The sequence below is a fragment of the Sus scrofa genome, chromosome 2 (assembly GCF_054392235.1).
Source record: "Sus scrofa isolate SSC_HxYL_T2T_F1_AM1 chromosome 2, Sscrofa_HxYL_maternal_Yorkshire_Landrace_v2.0, whole genome shotgun sequence".
Lineage (NCBI taxonomy): Eukaryota > Metazoa > Chordata > Mammalia > Artiodactyla > Suidae > Sus > Sus scrofa.
Window position 1 is genome coordinate 87,651,535 of NC_139384.1, and position 19,037 is coordinate 87,670,571.

Genomic DNA, 19,037 nt, shown 5'->3' on the forward strand with positions numbered 1-19,037 from the left:
GACCTTAAGTTTTTTCTTTTTTCTTTTTTGTCTTTTTTAGGGCTGCACCCGCAGCATATGGAAGTTCCCAGGCTAGGGGTCGAATCAGCTGCAGCTGCCCGCCTACATCACAGCCGCAGCAACGCCAGATCCAAGCCACAGCTGCGACGTACACTGCAGCTCGTGGCAATACCGGATCCTTAACCCACTGAACAAGGGCAGGGATCGAACCCGTGTTCTCATGGATACTAGTCAGGGTCATTACTGCTGAGCTGCAACAGGAACTCTTTTTTTTTTTTTTTTTTTTTTAGGAACTCTTGACCTTAAGTTCTGAAGGGATGAGCCTGACCTGGGCATCCTACCTTCCTGGCGTGGGTGTACGATGACTTGGGGGTGACTAGGTGATGGGAGGGGCAGAAGGGCCTTAGCAAGCTTCTCCCAGGACATTGCTGGGACTGCATGGCACTGAACTGAGGCAGGGTCTTGGGCCATCAGAAATCAGCCTGGGGATGGTGGTCAGTAATTTAACAAACACCCCCAATGCCCAGGGGCAAGTGCTATTTCTCTTCGGGCCTCAGTTTTTGTCACTTACCAAATGGGAGGATAATTGGTTCTCTTAGCTGGCTGTGTTGAGGATATACAGGTAAAATGAGCTTATCATATGACTGTGTCTCTGCCCAGCTCCAAAATGGTCGAAGGTGGGAGTCTGGAGTACTTGCCACCTGGCCCCACCCTCAGGGAGCCCCAGGTGGGCAGGGGTGGGAGGCAGAGTCTGAGAAAGTTCCCAGGCAGAGCCTACGCACTGGCTAGGGCTGTTCTGGGTGAGGCACAGCCTGGGCAAAGGCCTGGAGGCTTAAACGTGATGGTCAGGGCTGGGGAGCACTGCACTGCAATGCCAGCCAGGCTGCTGAGAGTCCGCCAGGGCCAGGGCGGAGCCAACCAGGAGTCCCTGAGCACCAGCCCAGGCCCTGGCCTGATTCTGGGCAGGAGGCGGGGGGCTCTGGAGGCCTGCCGGCACCTTCTGGGGTGGAGCTCTGGTCAGGGGTCCCCAGGCAGGCCCTGTGTGTTGGCCGCCCCAGTTGCTTCCCCCTTTCTGTGGCTTGGGGAACAGTGGCCCAGAGCCTGTGGCTAAGTCTCCCTGGAGACTGAGTCCCTGGGCTTGCCTGCAGCCCACTTTCAAGCCTAGAATCAAAAGGCCCCACCCAGGGCACACAGCAGGCGGGCAGTCCTGTGCCCACACCCTGCAGGACTTCCGGCCTTGGGTACCGGGAAGTGGCCAGCCCCTCCCTCCCCCTTCCCCCGCTGGGTGGCTTCCTGCCCACCCTCACCCCAGGGCGAGGAGGGGGCGTGGGAACTGTTCCGCGCAGCCCGCACCCCTCCCCCCTCTCGGCCCGCTGAGGGGCCTGGGACCACTTCCCACCTCCTACTCCCAGAGGAGGTGGGGACCCCAGCATACCAGCCAATCCTCTGTGGAAAGACCTCCGCTAACAGACTCCCCTCTGTGACCAAGACCACCTCACTCCCCAGGAGAGCAGGCTGGACATTCACTGTTTCATTTTCTGTTTATTCCTTGAAATCACTGTGTTTGTGTAGGTTTTCTTTTCCAATTTTGTTTTCATACAGGAAATTCCCGCAAGGTGCTGAGAACCCCACAGCCCGACCCCCCCCCCAAGGGCGGGTAATGCTTTCTGGGGGGGGACGACCCTGGTGAGGGCAGAGGGGGGGTAGGCGGTTCCTGCCTGGGGCCTCCACCCTCAGACCAGCGGAGGCACAGACGTTATTTAAAAATTGTTTAAAAAAACCCCATCAGAACACACATTAAATAGATATCCAAGACAGAGCTTCAAAAACAAATCCGCCCCTTTTTTCTTTTTTCTTTTTTTTTTTGCAAAAATGAAAACAAAAACAAAAATCCTTGACCCCTACTTTCTGACCCCTCCCTGCCCACCCCCCCCACAAAAAATTTACAGAGCTACAGTTAACACAAGATGTTCACATCTGAAACCATTAACTTTAAACACATAACCGGGGGCAGGATAAGGACCTGGGGTTCACCTAGGAGGGAGGGGCAGGCAGAGTATGAGGGGACGCGCAGCACAGAGGGGCGGGGCCAGGACGAGACTGACAGGTGGGGGGGCAGGGCCCAAACATCTCCATTATCAGTAAAAAATAAAAAGTGAATGAAAAAACTCCACCCCCAATGAAATGGTCCCCCCTGGGGGGGGGGTCTGTCTCTCTGACCTGGGGGGGCCCCCTCAGGCAGGGGCATGAGTGGGGAGGGTCCAATTTAGACCAGCAGCGAACCCCCCCCAAGGGGGTTAATGCTACACAGCGTTGCCCCTACTGGGGGTTTCACAGCTCAGCAACCGCCTCCCCCCACCCCACCCCGCCCGCCCCCGGCTGCTGGAGGGCCCCCCAGATGCAGTCCACAGGCCCAGATCCCTCAGGTTGAGTGAGGAAGGAGGGCTGGGGGTGTCAACTTGCCCCCCACAGCCATTGCTCTCCCTATTTTTCAAGAGATCCCCAACCACTATTGGCTCAGTCAGAAAATTAATAGTCTATAAATACCCCAAGCTCAGAAAAACGGGGTGGGGTGGGGTGGGAGGGTGGCGTTGGAGGAAATGGCACAGTGCGTGGACGCTGAAGGCTGGTGGCGGGATGTTCCCCTCCCTCCCTTTCCTTTCCTGGCAGGAAAGGGTCCCACACCCCAGCCCGCACCCCAAGGCAGGCTCTGGCCAGCCTCTGCCCTGAAACAGCTTTTCTTTTCCAGGAAAAAGGAAAAGGAGAAGAGGAAGAGAAACAAGTACGGGATGTGGGATGTGGAAGAGAAGCAGTCACCATGGGTCGCAGTGCACCTGCCCGCAGCTCCTTGCCATGTGGTTTTAGAGCCAGAGTTGGTGGGTGGGGGGGCTCTCCTCTCCTAGGCCCCCTCCCCTGTCTGTAAAGTGCATAATGAGGCATCTACATTTTCGACTTAAACCTGAAAAGGGTGGGGAGGGCGGCAGAACGGAAGGGGGGGCGGCTTCCTCGTCTCCGCTCTCAACCATCTGGAAAGACTGCTACATATTTGGAGCTTGGGAAGGTGGGCGGGAGGGACCCAGCGCAGGTCGCCCATGGGGATGGGAGATGGAGGAAGGGGCGGGAGTGTGAGCCGAGCCAAGGAGGCAGGAACCCAAGTCCATGGAGAGTTCGGAAAACCATGGTGGGAATTGGAAAAAAAACAAAACAAAACAAAAAAACCACCAGAAGGATGCTGAACCAGGAATGGGGAGCCTCCCACTGCACCGACTGACCACCGGCCCTCCTGTGCGGGCCAAGCTCACGGCCACCCTGGGCTGGGGCAAGGGACAGGGTTCCTAGGCCACCACGAACTCTGACTTGATGTCGGGGTTCACTTCTGGCTTCCAGACGGAGTCCTCAAAGTCGAGGCCCAAGCCAGAGGCCTCACTGGGGCTGCCGCCTCCCCCGCTGCTGCTGCTATCGCTGCGGCCGGCCTTGCGGCTGGGTGGCCAGTGGTAGGGGCCCCGGGCATCGCGCCGTGCCTTTCTGCGGAGCCGTTTCTGCTGAAGCAGCAGCTGCAAGCGCTCCACCTTACAGCGGGTTGCACGGTTTTCCGTCTGCCGCAGCCGGTCCCCTGCAGAAAAGGCAGTGACCGTGACCCTGAGGGCCTCCTTGGAAGCCAGGCCCCCATAAAGGTGAGGAACCCCTGACAAGTGCCCCTTGGACATGAACGCTGGCCCAAGCCTCATGGACACTCCCTCCAGCGAGGAGCTAGTCAAGAGTGTCTTACTGAAGCTTCAGTGGAATTCCAAGAAGGAATTCCATGTCCACTGCCTGGCGAGCTGAGCTACCTGACAGGGATAGCCTAAGACAGGCACTTGCAACGTGGTTGTCATAGCCCTTTAGGCTGCTTCCATGACCCAGGAGAGGACTCAGGCTAGTGTCTTGGTTTCCCCTTAGTGACCAGAGCCAGGGGACCCACTCTCATAGTTCTGAAGGACTCTGGATGTGTGGATGTGTCTGGAATAACCAGGTCACGGGAGGTGGGGGGGGAGGTGGCACAGGCTGCCCTTGAGCGGGAGGGGAAGTGAACCCTCCTCGGCCTGACTGGGCCATTCACAGAGCCTCCGCACACCATCTGGAAAAGGCCCCCGAGGGGGGCGAGGAGGAAGTGAGGACGGACACCCCCCCCAACCAGGGCACAAAGACACTGTGTACCCCCGACACACACACCCCCTTCTCCAGGCTCCAGCAGAGCAGAGTGAGCGGCAGCTGGTACCCACCCCCCAGCCCCGGGGTTCAGCTGCTCTGAGAGGCGCACAGAGGGGCCTTGAGAGACCCAAAGATGGGGGGGTGAGGTGGACACTCACCGGGGGGCTTGCACAAGCGGGCCTGGCTCAGTGAGGCTGGGGCTGCGGCCGCTAGCTTCTCGCAGGAGGTAGTTTTAGGGGCAAGGTCCGGGGCGGGCGAGGCGGGGGTGCACTGGGCATGGCAGCGCAGCTGGGTCAGCGATGGGGGCATGCCCTGGTAGTGCCGAGTGGCACTCAGGAGGTCGTTGAGGATCTGCAGGATGGTGCCGATGTCTCGCCTCGGCCGCCCGCTGCTGTCCTGACAGTTGGGGTGCAGCGTGCCTGCAGGGGGTGTGGATGAGCACCAAGTGGATGCGTGGCCTTGGAAGTGCCTGGGTCCCACATGTGCAAGCGGAACCCCTGGCTGGTGAGGGCACTCATGCTTGCACATGTGGATAGGTGGCCTACCATATGGCCATGAGTGTGCATAGAGAGGCTGGGGAGAACCCATCATGTCCTATTCCTGGCGTGTGTGCACGTTGACTGCTCGTGGGGACACACCGGGACACCTACCAGAGAAGGTCCCTGAGAAGACCCCCGGGGCATGGTTCACGAAGCTCTCGATGACTGCTCCAGGTTTGCGGGAGCGAGAAGTGGGGCTACCCCCGGCGGGGGACGTGGGGCTGGCACCAGCGCTGGCAGGGGGGGAACAGTCCATCTGCTGATGGGGGAGGGGGCACATGAGCTCAGGGTGCAAGGGTAGCCTTTGGGGTTCAGGGTCAAGGGATCACCCACCATACCAGCACCAGCCCAGGGTGTGGGGAGGGCGCTGGATACAAAAGACGTGTCTGAGGCTCTGACATTCCCCCCAGCGTCCCCCTACCCAGAGTCCTCCCAAGACCTTCCCCAGACTTACCTCAGGGCAGGTGGTAGAGGCTGAGTGGGAGCGGAAGGAACCAGCTGTGACAGATGAGGATGCAGGGGTAGGACTACTGGGCACTGGGGGCACACGGGCGGCGCTGGAGACTGGCCGGCAGGGAGAGGATACAGGGGTGGTGGTCATGCTGGGGTCCCCACGGGCGGCAGCAGCGGCAGCAGCGGCGGCCAGCACATGGCGGTGCTGCAGTGGGGCGTGCTGGGCTGCGAGCTGCAGCTGGACGAACATCATGTGGTCACCCACACGCAGTGCCAGGGTCAGTGGCGAGCGGCCCGACAAGAAGTCACTGACCTGCAGAGAGCGGCCTGTCAACCCAGAGCCCCAGCCTGCAGTGCCCCCAGCCCGACCCGGCCCAGCCCCCCGAGCTGCGTGACCTGGGGCCTCTCGCCGCCCCTCTCTGGGCTCTGGGGTCCCTGTCGGTGCCACGGATGCTTAAATAAAATGAATCGGTATTTCCGGAAGCTGCCTCCGCCAGCCCTGCCCCGGCTGGGCGCTGCTGGGGGCTGTGGGGGGACAGAGGCGGATGAGACAGGGGCCTGGCCCTCCCTGGCCAGCTTGGTACTTTCAAGGGGAAACTGAGGCCAGAGGGGGCGGGGCCCAGCCAGCGGTCACTGCTCTCAAGTAACCTTCAGATCACACCTCTTCCCCACCCTCAGGCCCCCAAATTCTCTCCATCTGTGAACACTGGAGGGGCCTATCCCAGGCCCCCTCTCAACCAAGCCACTTGGGCAGCGAGTGGGCGGAATTCCTGGACAAATTCTTGTCCTAACCTTTGCTTTCTCAAGATAAATATTTATCTATGCTGGGCGGGGCAGAGGCCAAGGGGGAGGTGTTGCCTCTGCCAGCCACAGCAGGGGGGGTTGTGGGGGGCCCAAGCCCCCTCAGGGCCTCAACACAGCTCGGGCAAGCATGAACCTCAAATCTAGCACCCCCTTTTCAGAGTGGGCGAGCAGCGCATCTGCCCCCCCCCATCTGCACTGGACCCTTCTTTGGGGCCTGGCCAGCGCTCTGCTCTCCCCAGGGGCCGGGATGGGGCAGGGGGTGGAGGTTTCTGAGAAGTGACACAGGCCGGGATGACTCAGAACCACCTCCTCCCTGCTCTCTGCTGGCAGCGGCTGGCGTAACCTTCTCTGCTTGGGGGCCGTGGGGAGGAGGCGAAGGAGGCGGACAGTATGCAGCCCCCACCCCACAGCCCCTCTCTGCACACACCCTCCCCCAGTGCCAGAGCCACCCTTTGCAGGAAGGGACTGGGGTGGCTTCCGAAGAGCAGCTGGGGTGTCCCCCCTCCACTCCACCCTGCAACTTCCTCCCTGGGGAGGGTGAACAGGCAGGCATGACTCGGTGCCAGGCGGGGAAGTAGTTCTGGGAGCCCAGTCACTCCGCCCAGCGCCTCCCCATCTCCCTCCTGACGCAGGCACCCTGGGGCGGATGTGAACCAAACACGCCCCTGGGGCCCCCTGCCAACCACAGCCCCCCCCCCCCAGTAACGGAGCTCAGTTCACATCTGCCCCAGGAGATCATAGACAATCCTCAGCAGGCTTCTGGGACCCCAGCTCTCCCCCCACCGCACTGCCCCTCCTGATGGTGGACCACCCAGCTCCTGGCCCCCTCCTCCTCCAGGCTAGCTAGCTGCAGAGGGCAGGATGCTACATGTCGGGGAGGGGGCGAGGGCCTCAGGGCAGGAGGAAGGGAAGCGGCTGAGCAGGTTCCTGAGGCCGGGGGCCGGCCCAGCCCAGCCCAGCTGGGGAGGCTGGGGACCTGCCACCCCCACCCTGGCAGCAGGCGGATAGCTGAGACCTGTGTCACCCTCCTGGGAGGAGGGCCCCTGCTGCCAGAAAAATGAGGAAAGAAGGGGGGAAAAAAAAAAGCTGCAACCCAACCGGGAACCCAGTGTGGGCCAGCCCCCAGCCTTCCTCTTCATGGCCCTCCCGGATGCTTACTAAATATTTTCCTAACATCCTGTCTGGGCTGTGCTGGCCCCTGGGCTGGACGCCCCCTCCCCCTTCCCCATTTGGGGCAGAGAACAAAAGCTGGAGGGAGGAGGGAGGGGGTGACTCCCCACCCCTCACAAGGGGGTCATGGAAGGAGTCTCAAGACTGGTCTTCCCCCCCCCACCCGCCATCAGAAATGTTAAAAAGGCTGCTCTGGGGAAACCACATTGGCTGGGGTGGGTGGGGTGGGGGGAGTTCCTCCGCAAAGCAGGTGGGGCTGAGGATGCAGGCCCCAGTGGTGTGGGAGTGGTGTGGGAGTGCTGGCCAAGGTCACCCTGCAGGCAGGCTTGTGAAAGCTCGCCCCCCTCCCCCATGGTGGCCACTGTGGGAGAGAAGGCTCTCAAGGTCAGGTGGTGAGTGCTGGGGTTGGGGGGGGGGAGGAAGAGGAAGCTGGGTGACCAGGCCAAGCTGGCACGAAGATGGGGCGGCAGGTCCTCTCCCCTCCCCACAGGCCTCCTGAGAGCACAAACAACCCCTGGGCTCTCCCGAGTGGCCAGGCACTTGGGCCTGCAGTCCCCAAGGGCTAGAAGGGGCCATAGGGTCTTACCTGCGTCTCCGTCAAGCTCTCGAGGGCCTGCATCACAGACTGTTCTGGCCTGGAGGCCTGGGACTACAGAGAGGAAGGAGAGGAGACCCTGAGGGTGGGCTGGAGCACAGGGCTGTGGGCGGCCCTGATTGCTGGGTGGGGTAGGCAGCCCTGCGGGGGAAGGGGTCCAGTGTGCAATGGGGACTGTGCCCGTAGGAGAGGGGGGTGCCTGCCGGTGTGGGGCCTTGGGGGCACACTGCCCTAGCCATTTACCATGAGGCCCGCCTCCACGGTGGGCACGAGCGTCAGCTTGCTGCCATCCCCCACGCCGAACTCCTGCAGCTTCCCCGAACTGAGCCGGCTGAGGGGGGAGGAAGGAAGAGGGTGAGGCTACTCGGAGACAAGGCAGGGACTCGGAAGTGGAGGCCGCGGGGGAGGGCTGTGCTCACGGGGTAGAGACTGGAGCCCTGGCACCCCCACCCCTTCCTGGCCTCCAGATCGAGAGGCCTGAATTTAGAGGTTGAGGTCAGACCCTTTCTCCCAAGGAACCTCCGTTCTGAACTGGAGCATTCGCGCTGCATCTCAGAGGAAAGCACTTTTTCACCAGACAGGCCCAGCGCACCCCTTGGCACCCTCCCCGCACCGTGGCACCACCCCCCCTGTAATTCAACCACCCAGGTTTGGGCTGTCCCTGTAGGCCAAGCGTTTAGCCTTTCGGGGCTTTGCGGGGTGGGCTCCCCTCCTCCTTCCTCCCTCCCTGGCGGCGCAGGCCGCCGTCGCCGCCGCCGCTCAGACAAAGGAGACCCTCCCCCTCCCGCCCCTCCCCCACCGGGGCCCCTCCGCTGGGAATGGACACTACGTGTCCCCGGAGGCCCGCGGAGGGAGGGCTCCCCGGCCTGAAGGCGATTTAAATGGCAGGGGGGAGGGGGAGACTGCGAGGAGCGCTCGGTGGCGAGAACAAAGGGGGGCAGAGAGACGCAAGTCGCGGGAGAGGCAGCCAGACGCAGAGGGGGCAGCCAAGCAGATGCGGAAGCCGGCGGGGACGCAGGCAAAGGAGGCGGCCGCCGCGCCCCCCACCCCCGCAGCTGGGACCTCCACGCCTCCCGGGACTCCAGTCTTCCCGTGGGGGACGCCGCCTAAGCCCGACCCGAGGCGCCCTCGCAGCCGCCTTTGTGCAGCGACCCCGGGCGGGGGAGGGGGCCGAGACAGGCAAGGCCGAGCAGAGGGCGCCCGAGAGCGCGCGGCGCGCCCCCAGCCCCCGTCTGGCCGCCCCCTTCCTTCCCCGAGCGGCGCGCTCTTTGTTCCCGCCCCGGGGCCGGGGCCCGAGGGGTTGGTGGGCCCAGGGGGCGCGGGGGCTGGGGACGCGCGGTACCTACGTGTCTTTGTGGAGCAGCGCCAGGCGCTCCTTGGGCACTTTGAGGCGTTGGGACAGCCGCTTACGCAGCCCCTCCACCGTCTCGTCTGGGGGCACCGACAGCTCGTAGCGGGTGCCCGTCGTGCTGTGGATGGCTAGGCTCATGGACGACGTCTCGGCCGCTGGGCCCAGCTCGCAGGCACCTCCGGGGGCCCCGCGCCGGCAGCTCCGGGCGCCGCCGGGCTGCGGCTCCATCCCCGGCCCGCGCTGGGGGTCTGGAGTCCGCGGGGCGCCAATTCTCGCTGCGCCTCCGGGCAGGGCGGGGGGGGGGGCTCCCCTAACCCGGTCCTCCGGGTCCCTGGGGGCAGGGGACTGCGCGTGTCCCGTTCAATAAGGTCCCAGGAGCGGAAGGTGAATCAGGAATCAAATATCCGAGTGGCGCTCCGGGGTCGCGTCGGCTCTTCGCGGCGCCTTCCTGGGTGGGGACTGCACTCGCGGCTCCTTTCAAGGGCGGTGGGTACAGGGAAGGGTCCTGGAGGAGAGGACGCCGCTCCGCGGACCGCACTCAGGTCCGTCTGCCGCTCGGGCCGCGCTTCCCCGCGCGTCCCCTCCCTTAGCAACAGCCGCCGCCGCCGCCGCTGGAGGATCTGGGGGTGAAAGTAACAAGAAAAAAAAGTTATAATGTATCAACGTTCCGAGGGGCGGGGCTGCCGCCCCCTCCCATTCACTACTTACTCCGACGGCCCGAGCCGACCTATCAGCGCGCGCCGAACGCCCAGTCAGCCACGCGAGCCGACCAATGGGAGCCGCCGCAGAGCCGCCCCACGTGGCCGCGCGGACCGCCCCTCGCCCCGCCTCCGGCCCGGCGACCAAACGGAACGCGGCGGGGGCGGGGCTGGCTCCGCTCCGGCCCGCCCCCGCGCCCCCCGCCCCGCCGCGGCCATTCATAAGGCCTGGGCCCGCAACAAAGGGCTGGCGGCCCGACTTGGGGGTGGGGGCTGGGGGCGCCGGACCCTAGTGAGAAGTGGCGTGCCTTGTGGGAGGGCAGCGGCCTCGCGCCTTACGACCAGTGAGCCGGGGCCTCCCCCTTAGCTCGACCGGGTAGCCGCTGTGAGCGGAAGCGGGAGGCAATCCCCGTGCCTCGTGGCCGTGTCCCAGCCGGGAGGCTCGCGAGGGGGTCGGCCCGGGGTGCCCCCAACCTGAGAGGCTTAATGCTCGGGCGAGGGGTGGGGCTGCGGGCGGGGCGTTCACTCCGGTGACGTGGCCGGTGCCGGAGGGCCCCTCCCGCGCCAGTGCCACCTCGCGTCCCACCCCCGTCCCGCGGGCCGGGCCCGCTTCCCGAGTCGCGCCCGCCGGAGCCGTGACGTGACGCGGCGTCCCCGGCTGCGCCCGCGCGCGCCGCTCCGGGCTGCGGTGAGTCAGCAGCGCCGGCGCGCCCTCTGCCGGCCCCGCCCGGGAGCTCTGCCCAGAGACCCAAGAAGGGGGTGCCGAGGCCGCCCCGGGCATGGGGCAGGCCGACCGGACTCCAGGCTTTGGGGAAGCTTCGCTAGGACTGTGAAGCTTCCGAGTTAGAAGACTTGGGGCCGCACAGCCAGGGAAACTGAGGCGGAACAAAAACTAGCTCAAGGTCACTCGCGGGGAGGGGGAGTGCCCGGTGGGCGGGGCGGGGGCAGAGGTCCAGCCTGCATAGTGCTGGCTGGGCCGTCTCTCCCATTCCACGTCCAGGGGGGCTCCCCAGACCTGGAGACCCCCTCAACCCTGCCTGCTCGAAGAACAAAGAAAAGTGGGACACTCTTAACTGCCTAGAGTGTAAATCCCCCTCTCGGCCGCAAGGTCCGGCCCTTACTCACCGGGAGCAGCCAGTCCTGAGATCCCAACTGTCCTGAGTGTACCCACGTCCAGGCCGAGTGCGTGGTGGCGGAGCCGGTCTGGGGCCGAGCAGGCGGCCCCCGAGCCTTTATCCGCGCCGCCTTCCCTCGGGGTGGAGTTTGGGCGGCCAGGGGGCGGGGGGGGGGTGCGGGCTGGCAGTGACGCAGGCCGGCCCCCGCCCCTGCCTGCCGGCCTGGGCCCTGGGGCGCCGTCAGGCCAGGGCCACCCGCCTCCTAAGCCCAGCCCAGTAAACGAGCGAGGAAAGTGGGGGGACTTCTTGAATGCTACAAACTCGGGCACACCCGCACTCCGGCCCCGCAGGACAGGGTCTTGGGTAGCACAGCTGGATTCCCCTGCCCTGCCCCCTTTTCTGCCGCCCCAGGCCCGGTGCTTCCACCTGGGGGCGCCCGCATGGGGGAGCCTGAGTCAGCGGCTGCGGTCCAGGAAAACAGGCCAGTCACCTGCCTGCTGTGGGGGTGCCACAGCCAGCTGCCAGGGCCGCCCAGCCTTCTGCATCCCTTAACGGTGACCTCAGAGAGCATTTATGGAGCGATTCACCAGCGCCGGGCCTTGCACATCCAGTCACCACCCAATGTGCTTTGTGACCCCGGAGGGCAATGACCTTTGGGAGCTTCAGTTTCTCAAGGGTGCCGGTGGAATGAAGTGAGAGACTACAGCAGATCTCACTCTGGAGCTGGGGAGTGTGGGGCCCTCACCTAGGTCCAGCGCTATTGTCATCACATCACTAAGCATGCTCACCAGCTGGTGTTCAAACTCGGGGGTGAGCAAAATTACCCTACCAATTTCTTAGGTGAGGAAACTGAGGCCACACAGCCAGTAACAGACAGAAACCTGGCACATCTTTAGGTTTCTCCCAGCAGATCGCCTGTGTAGGGGGACTTCCCAAGAGTGACCCTGGCTGAGAATGGGCCCTTTCTGTCCTCCTTCCCTTCTGTCCAGAGGAGGGGGAACCCCAGACTACCCCCATTCACTTATCTGGTGTCTCCTTTATCTGACCTGACCACCTCCACCCCACCCCTGCCCTGGGTGCCCTTCCCAGGGCTGTGCTCCTTTCCAGGTCTCCAGGCCCCCCCCACCCCGTCACAGGCACACCCAGACACTCCCAGCCCACAGGGTCAGGGCCAGGCCCAAGGGAGGGACCAGTGGAGCCCTTGGGAGCAGGTCCTGGAGTTAAGATGGATAGGACTTTGCCAGAGGAAGAGAAAAATGCTTCCAGGAGCAGTGGTCAGTGCAGAGCAGAGGCAGAGGCTGGAGTGAGTGCCCAAGATCTGGTGGTAGGTCCTGGCCGGCTCTGCCTCCAGATATAGGGGAGGTAGCACAGAGAGCTATATGGGCTCTGAGGCTGAAGTAATCAATGCTGGAGGGCTCCAGGAGGGGGGACCAAGAAGCCCCAAGGTGGGCAGGTGGCTGTGTATGTATGGGGGTGGGGGGAGGGGTGCTGCGAAATCCCAGGCAGGTCTGTGATCTCACTGGTCCCCTTGCTGGGCCCAGCTCTTCTAGCTGCAGCTGTCCTCCTGGAACGAGCTGAGGGTCAAACACTGGGGGAGGGGGCTGGTGGCCCCTGCCTGGCTCTGCAAGTCCAAGATGATAAACATTCCAGGTGATAAACGTCCAGAGTCAGCCTGCTTCCGGTTCTTTCCCACTAAGAGCATGCCTGTGGAGTTCCTGTTGTGGCTCAGTGATAACGAACCTGACTAGTATCCATGGGGACAAGGGTTTGATCCCTGGCCTTGTTCAGCGGGTTAAGGATCCAGCGTTGACATGAGGTGTGGTGTAGGCCACAGATGTAGCTTGGATGCCACATTGCCGTGGCTCCGATTTGACCCCTAGCCGCCTGGCAACTTGTGTGTGCTTTGGGTGCGGCCCCAAAAAGACAAAAAAAGGGGGTTCATGACCCCTGGTTTCCAGCCCTGTGTACCCCTCACTCCAGGACACAGCCCAGAGAGCACAGGCTATTCCTGCGGCCCCAGAGGTGTCCCCAGGCAAGGTTCCAAGGCTTTCACATCCCCCAGGGATCTGCACTGTGCTGGGGGGCTCTGGATGCATCCCATAGCCAGGGCTGAGGCCATAGGGTATGGGGATACAGGCAGAATTCCCTGATGTATGGACTCTTGGTTCAGCAGTGTGATCAAGGTCTTCTCCTCCAGCCCCCCACCAACCCCTTGCAGTGCCCTTGCTCTTATTTATAGACCAGTAAAGGAGCTCGGCCAGAACTTGAGGACACGTGCTCTAAGCCGGGAGACGGTATAGGTGCAGTGGGGCTGCACCTGTGACCCCACACCCATCAGTCTTATTGGAGCTGGGGGTTCCTGGGGAAGTGGCAGCCAGCTGCTGAGGCCTCACCAGCCCAGAAAACAGAAGACCAGGATGGACATCTCCCACAAAGACACAGGCCTGCTTTGAGTCACATCTATGTTTGTGTGTGTCCCCCCACCCCAAACCTGGCAGGCAGGCCATGGGACAGTCATTTGCACAGGACCATGACACAAGATCGCACAATTAGTGACAACTCTAGAATGGCCTGTCACCTCTGGCTGCCAGTGACACACAGGGGACCAAAACTTTCCTGCATGTTCACCTCCCTATAATCCCCTGTCACCTCTGCTTAGGCCCAGGGCTGGGGGGAGGGCAAGGAGACCCCTATCTACAAGCTGGAGCCAATACCTGGACCACCACCACGATTGCAAAAGGGAGTTACTGGCTGAAAAAGATGGCACAGCACTGAAGCTTCAAGGTTCCAGGACTGCCCCTGCCTGGCCACTCCACCCATATAGGGCTGGTCCAGGGGCCTGGGTGCCACGGAGGTGCCAACAGCAGGGATCAGGCACCTGGCCAGCTGGGGCCACCCACAGGCCAGGCAAGCAGAGGGCATGGCCTCCATGGGAGTAGGCAGGACCCACCTCTTCCCAGTGTGACTGGGGCGGGGCGCAGGAGCCCACGGAGCAGACGTCACAGCCTAGAACCTGGCAGAGCCCCAGTGTATTTCTGGAAGCCCAAAGCCAGCCCAGAAGTCACAACCACACTGCTCCCTCCTGTCCCCAGCCCTGGCTAGTGACCTTTGCCTGCCCCCACCCTCTCAGGGTGAAAACCAGCACTCTGCCCACAATCCAGCCTGGCTTTACTAACCGTGCCCTCTGCAACCCCAGCACCCAGCCTACTACTGACACCCAAGCTGTCTCAAGCCATAGCCTGCTAACCGGGGAAGGATGAAGCTAGCATCTGCTACCCAACCTCACCGGGTAAGCACAGAAAACTAAGAGTTGGGAGAGAGAGGAGGCTGGGTCCCAAACCCGCCAGTCTCAGCATGATAAAAACAGCGTACACTTGTCGGGTCCCAGGTCTTTAATAGGGGGCTCGGGAAGGGGGCAAACTGTCCATTGGAAGTGGCCAGGAGCAGATTTCTGCAGCAGGCTATGCAGGGACAGAGGAGTAGTGGGCACATCAGCCCGTGGAAATCCTGGGAGATGGGAGGAGAGCCCCTCAGGATGACAGTACCCCCACATGGGCAAGGCAAGCACCCAAGCTTGCCCCCAGCCACCAGGCCTGCCAGCAAGGGCAAGGGACTTAATCCCATGGGTTTATTTGGCTCCAAAGGGGCAGGGCCCCAAAGGGTGCTCTGGGCAGAAGCCGTCACCATGCTGCCCCCTAGTGGTTTCCTAGTAAGGTCAGCTCCCCCCAAAAAAGTGCTGCTCCAAGGGTGGCTGGCCAGCTTGCTCACTCCCCCCACCCCCTAGTCAGCCTGACCACAAGAGCTGGTTCAATCTGGCCAGGACACCCCTCCAGCTCCAGGCCTCATTTTCCCTGGCTTTCCCTGCCATAGCCACCATGGAGGCACACACCGCCTACTCCAGGGCCTTCACCAGGGCCTCATTGGCCTCAATACGGATTTGGATCTCAGCCCTTGATGCCTCATCTGCAGCCCCCAACAGCTCCGACTGCGCCTTCTCCAGGTTCGCCTTGGCCACCTGCAGAGAGTGGGTGGCAGGTGAGGGCTATGCAGGGACCCCAGCCCAGCACCCGCCCCACCTGGGCATTCCACCCCAGTAGCTACAGAGTTCTTAGACAGCTCCAAGCCGATTTTCCCTGAGACACTCACCCCAGGGTCCAGCATGTCCAGTGTCACAGCTTCTTCAGCCAGTAACTGCACAGAAGAGTCAGCGTTAACCGTGACAGAGCCGCTGCTCACTGTGGGAGGAAAGGGAGTGAGAACTCCACATCCAAGTGTGGGGGACATGATCAGCCCCAGAGTCCTTGCTGGGCCAGGAGGGTGACCCCACAGCGTGGCTCCAGAGTCCAAAGGTCCAAGCACAAGTGGATGGAGGCCACCAAGTACATCCACCAGGGGCTGGACATGGGGACAGAACTCCATTCTTTTGCCCAGTGGCCCAGGGGCTAAGCCAGGGTTGTGTGTGAGCTAGAGTTGGATTCAAATCCGGGTTGTGGTATTCAAGAAGACCCACACTGGTGGAAAACCTTAGAATTCAAGATCTTTCCTCCTCCAAAAGGCCCCCACCACGCTGCCATCTTATTTCTCTTCCGGGCCCCTGTCAGCTCCTCCTGCTGATCAGTTACATTCCTAACCACAGCTGGGGTTCCACCACTGGGGAGCTCTACCATCAACAGTATCTTTTCCTGCTCTGTCAATTTAAATGAAAACCGTTCCCTCTGCCCTCCTACTCCACTCACCAAAGTATTTGGAGGTGGTGCCATCCTCAGCGTGAACCACAACCAACCCTGGCCGCAGGACCTGCAGAGTGGGCACGTGGGATGCTAAGATGCCAAAGGCTCCTGTCTGCGTGGGAACGTCCACCTGCCTGACGTTGGCTCCGTTGAAGAACACCTACAGACACACGAAACAAGGGTCGCTTCCGGCCAACCCTGGAGGAATAGCGGTCAGTCACTCCCTAAATTCAAACAACTGGGGCAGGGCTGAGGGATGATGGAGATACAGAGGCAGCTGTGCTGCGGCCTATGCTCGAAACATAGCGGGTTCTCGAGCAAGACTGCAGTATCTTTACCTATTAGGGAAGAAAATCCAGCCACCTTAACCTCCGTTCAAAGAAATGATGTTAAGGCAGAAACCGAGGGCCACCCCAGGAGAATACAGAAGCGGTGAATTTGAACAAAGTGCCCAGGGGCTCAGATTCTGAACAGCGTGGGAAAGGTACACGCTAGGCACACATGGAAAAGGGAGGCTGAGGAGCGGATCCCGAACCACACGGAAAAGGAGCATCTGGGGAACAGGGACCGCTGAAGTTTGGAGACTATGATACCGGACCACACAGGGTTGAAGTGCGGGTCCGGAACGGGGGTCGCTGACCTGAGGGTTGGGGCCAAACGGGGTAGGAGTGCGGGTGCGGGGTCCGGAAAGGTGTCTGGAGCCCGGGGGACGTTCGAACCTGAGTGGGTGAGGCGAAGGTGAAGGACATCTGCCCTGGGCCTGCTGCAGAGGCCGGGGCGGCGGCGGCCTCGGCGTAGGCGCGAGCCTGGCGCACGACTCGGCCAAGACCCGAGCGGCGGAGCAGAGTAGCGGGCAACATGGCTGAGGGTGGAGGGCGGATAGCAGAGCTGCGGCGGGGAGATTCCCGGCTGGAAGCAAGCGGCCTGGAGGGCGAGGAGGACGACGCGCGTAGACTTATGGGACAGGAATCCGCCGAGGGCGCACGCGCAAACTACGACTCCCGGAGCGCAGCCCGCCACGTTATTGGCCACGCCCCGCCTGGGCACGCGGCAAGCTGGGGGTTGTAGTTTCCTTCCGGCCAGCGCCCCCAGTCCGGTGGTCCGGTGGAAGAGGGAGGCTCAATTACATGGTTCTGCATGAGGAAGCGCAGAAGCCTACGTGGAGGAAACACTTGAGTCGAAGTTAAGATTCTGCGGGCGCTTACTTGATGTTAGGCGCAGCGGAGAGAGAGACACGGAACTATCAAGATTCTTGCACTAGTTTGGGGTGGTGAGGGCGCTTTACTGACACACCACATTACATAACCTCTACGTGGGAGTGCCCGTCCGGGTGCAGCAGAAAGGAATCTGTTGAGAACGCGAGTTCGATCCCTGGGTTTGATCAGTGGATCAGAGAGCAGGCACTGCTGTGAGCTGTGGTGTTGATCGCAGATGCGCTCGGTTCTGGCGTTGGCTGTGGCGCAGGCTGGCAGCTGTAGCTGGGATTCGACCCCTAGCCTATGGAACTTCCATATGCCCCGGGTGCAGCCTTAAAAAGCAAAAAATGAAAATAAAAATAGCCTCTACATTAAGAGGTGAAAATACTTAAAAAAAAAAAAAAAGCAGAGTAGGGGGACTGGCCAGATTTGACTGTAGAAGGTGCAGGCGTCCCGGAGCGGCATCCCAAGCGAAGAGTCTAGCCCCGGCAAGCCAGCGGCGTGGGAACGAACATCTTGGCTGTAACCCCCAAGGGTGCCGGCAGAGGGCGCACGGTGCCCAGAGATGAGCTCCCTGCGGCCCCGCCCGCTTGACCACCGCCCCCACACGTTGCTGACGTTAGGGCGCGTGCGCGGGCGGCCCTGGGCTCCGCTGACGTCACCGCGGCCCGCGCAGTCTCGCTCACAGCGCTGACGTCACTGCCCCGCCCCCGCGCTCAAGCAGGTCTGCGTCCCGGGTTGGGCCCCAGCCCCCCACCTTGGGCTCTAGGAAAATGCGGAGTCCGGAGAGCTCCCCGGCTGAGGCCCACGTTGGGACGGGATGTGACTGAGGAGCGGACGGGTGCAAGGCGCTGGGGAAGTGTCACACCTGGGCCCATGGCTGGGCAGGTGCTGAGGCTGAAAGAGGTCCCCCCCCATGAGGGAGGGAGGCCCTGGGCACTCAGGGAGTTAGTCCCAGTCACCTCTCCTGGCCCTAGGCGTGTTTGCGCAGGGGAGAGAGTCCTGTGCCCTGCGAGACCTCCCTCAGTGCCCCAGACCCTATTGCAATGGAGGCCTCCTCCAGTCGGCTCCTCACACCCATCCATTGGACTTGCCTCTGATCCCCACTCCAGGATAGCCAAGGGGTGGGAGCACCCCCTGTTACTCAGGTCCCAAACTCTAAGTTATCTTGGAATTCTCCATTGGATCCATCGACAAGGCTCCTCCACCCAGTTCGGCCACTGTGGCTAAGTTTACTGGCCTGGAGGGCCTCAAGCTTCTCTCCTGGCCTCACATGGTGTCTTTTCTACACACAGCCAGAGGAACCATATCATACCTTATGGGAACCACGAGTGGCTTCCACTGCCCCTTCAATATGTCGATCTTCAGCCCACACCTTCTCAGACCTCAGAGATTTTGCACAAGCAGTTCCCACACACCTGGAGCCAACCTTCTCAGATATTTGTCCACTTGACTGCTCCTTGCCCTCCCTGGCAGTGTCACTCTTTCATCCACTGGACACACTCGGTCCTTCTAGGGTGCCTGCCCTTTGCTCTGCCTGGGGACTCAGCTATAAATGAACTCCTGCACTTAGAGGTCACTGCATAGTAGGAGCAGGGGTGAGTAGGGACAGAACACACTGGAGCAGATAACAGGCAGCGTTCAGGCAAGAAGCAAAGTGAAGCAGGGGTCAGGAGTGTGGGTTGGAGCTGCTTTTTTAGAAAAGGGAGCCAAGAAGACACAGGTGGAAACCTTGCCAGTGGGAAAGAGCTGAGGAAGTGCGGGAGAGAGAGTCTTGCCATTGAACCTGGAAAAATTTGTCCAGACCCTGCCCCTGTACCTGCAAAGGCCCTGACGTTGGACTGGGCCTTGGGCTTTCACTGGATAAAGGGGTGCCATGGTGTTGTGTCCAACACAGGGCCAGGCTTGCTGGGCTGGACTCCTTATGACCAGGCTGGTGGCCTTAGCATCTAGGACGAGAAGCACGATTGTCTGAAAAGGAGCAGTTGACCAGGCATGGAGTTTCTGCAGTCCTGTTGTTACCTGGCACTGGGCAGGCCTTGGTGGCACTCAGCAGGGGTTGTGGTCTGTAAACCTTTGGCAAGCAAGGTGCATGGTGATCCCCGACGCTGCCACCAGCATGTAAGGGAGCCTCTAGGATGGGCACACGGAGACTTCCGAATTGGGGCAGGCGAGGGACGGAGAGTCTATGCACC

General features: G+C 61.9%; 3 protein-coding genes across 7 annotated transcripts in view; all 3 read right to left on the minus strand.

Annotated features, from left to right (window-relative positions):
* Window positions 1-1,522: 1,522 nt before the first annotated feature.
* MIDN (midnolin) lies at window positions 1,523-9,737 on the minus strand. 4 transcript variants are annotated; one of them, XM_021084261.2, is made up of 8 exons: window positions 9,099-9,737; window positions 7,996-8,083; window positions 7,744-7,806; window positions 5,580-5,708; window positions 5,185-5,496; window positions 4,842-4,986; window positions 4,350-4,610; window positions 1,523-3,613 (listed from the first exon to the last, which is right to left on the minus strand). In XM_021084261.2, the coding sequence occupies exons 1-8, from the start codon at window positions 9,329-9,331 to the stop codon at window positions 3,336-3,338; spliced, it is 1,509 nt and encodes a 502-aa protein (XP_020939920.1). In that variant the 5' UTR covers window positions 9,332-9,737; the 3' UTR covers window positions 1,523-3,335. The 4 variants fall into 4 exon arrangements, with proteins under 4 accessions (XP_020939920.1, XP_020939919.1, XP_084869635.1 ...); XM_021084260.2 differs by having other exon boundaries at window positions 4,842-4,989; XM_085013509.1 differs by lacking the exon at window positions 5,580-5,708.
* A 4,556-nt stretch (window positions 9,738-14,293) lies between these two features.
* On the minus strand, window positions 14,294-16,646 carry ATP5F1D (ATP synthase F1 subunit delta). Of its 2 annotated transcripts, NM_001444874.1 has the most exons (5): window positions 16,366-16,646; window positions 15,653-15,806; window positions 15,063-15,151; window positions 14,806-14,931; window positions 14,294-14,423 (listed from the first exon to the last, which is right to left on the minus strand). In NM_001444874.1, the coding sequence occupies exons 1-4, from the start codon at window positions 16,504-16,506 to the stop codon at window positions 14,809-14,811; spliced, it is 507 nt and encodes a 168-aa protein (NP_001431803.1). In that variant the 5' UTR covers window positions 16,507-16,646; the 3' UTR covers window positions 14,294-14,423; window positions 14,806-14,808. The 2 variants fall into 2 exon arrangements, with proteins under 2 accessions (NP_001431803.1, NP_001431802.1); NM_001444873.1 differs by having other exon boundaries at window positions 14,294-14,931.
* A 2,020-nt stretch (window positions 16,647-18,666) lies between these two features.
* Window positions 18,667-19,037, minus strand: part of STK11 (serine/threonine kinase 11) — a 28,530-nt gene continuing 28,159 nt past the window's right edge. Inside the window, exon 11 of the transcript XR_014837909.1 lies at window positions 18,667-18,791. The gene's annotated coding sequence lies outside the window, so the exon portion shown is untranslated. The remainder of the gene's footprint in view (window positions 18,792-19,037) is intronic.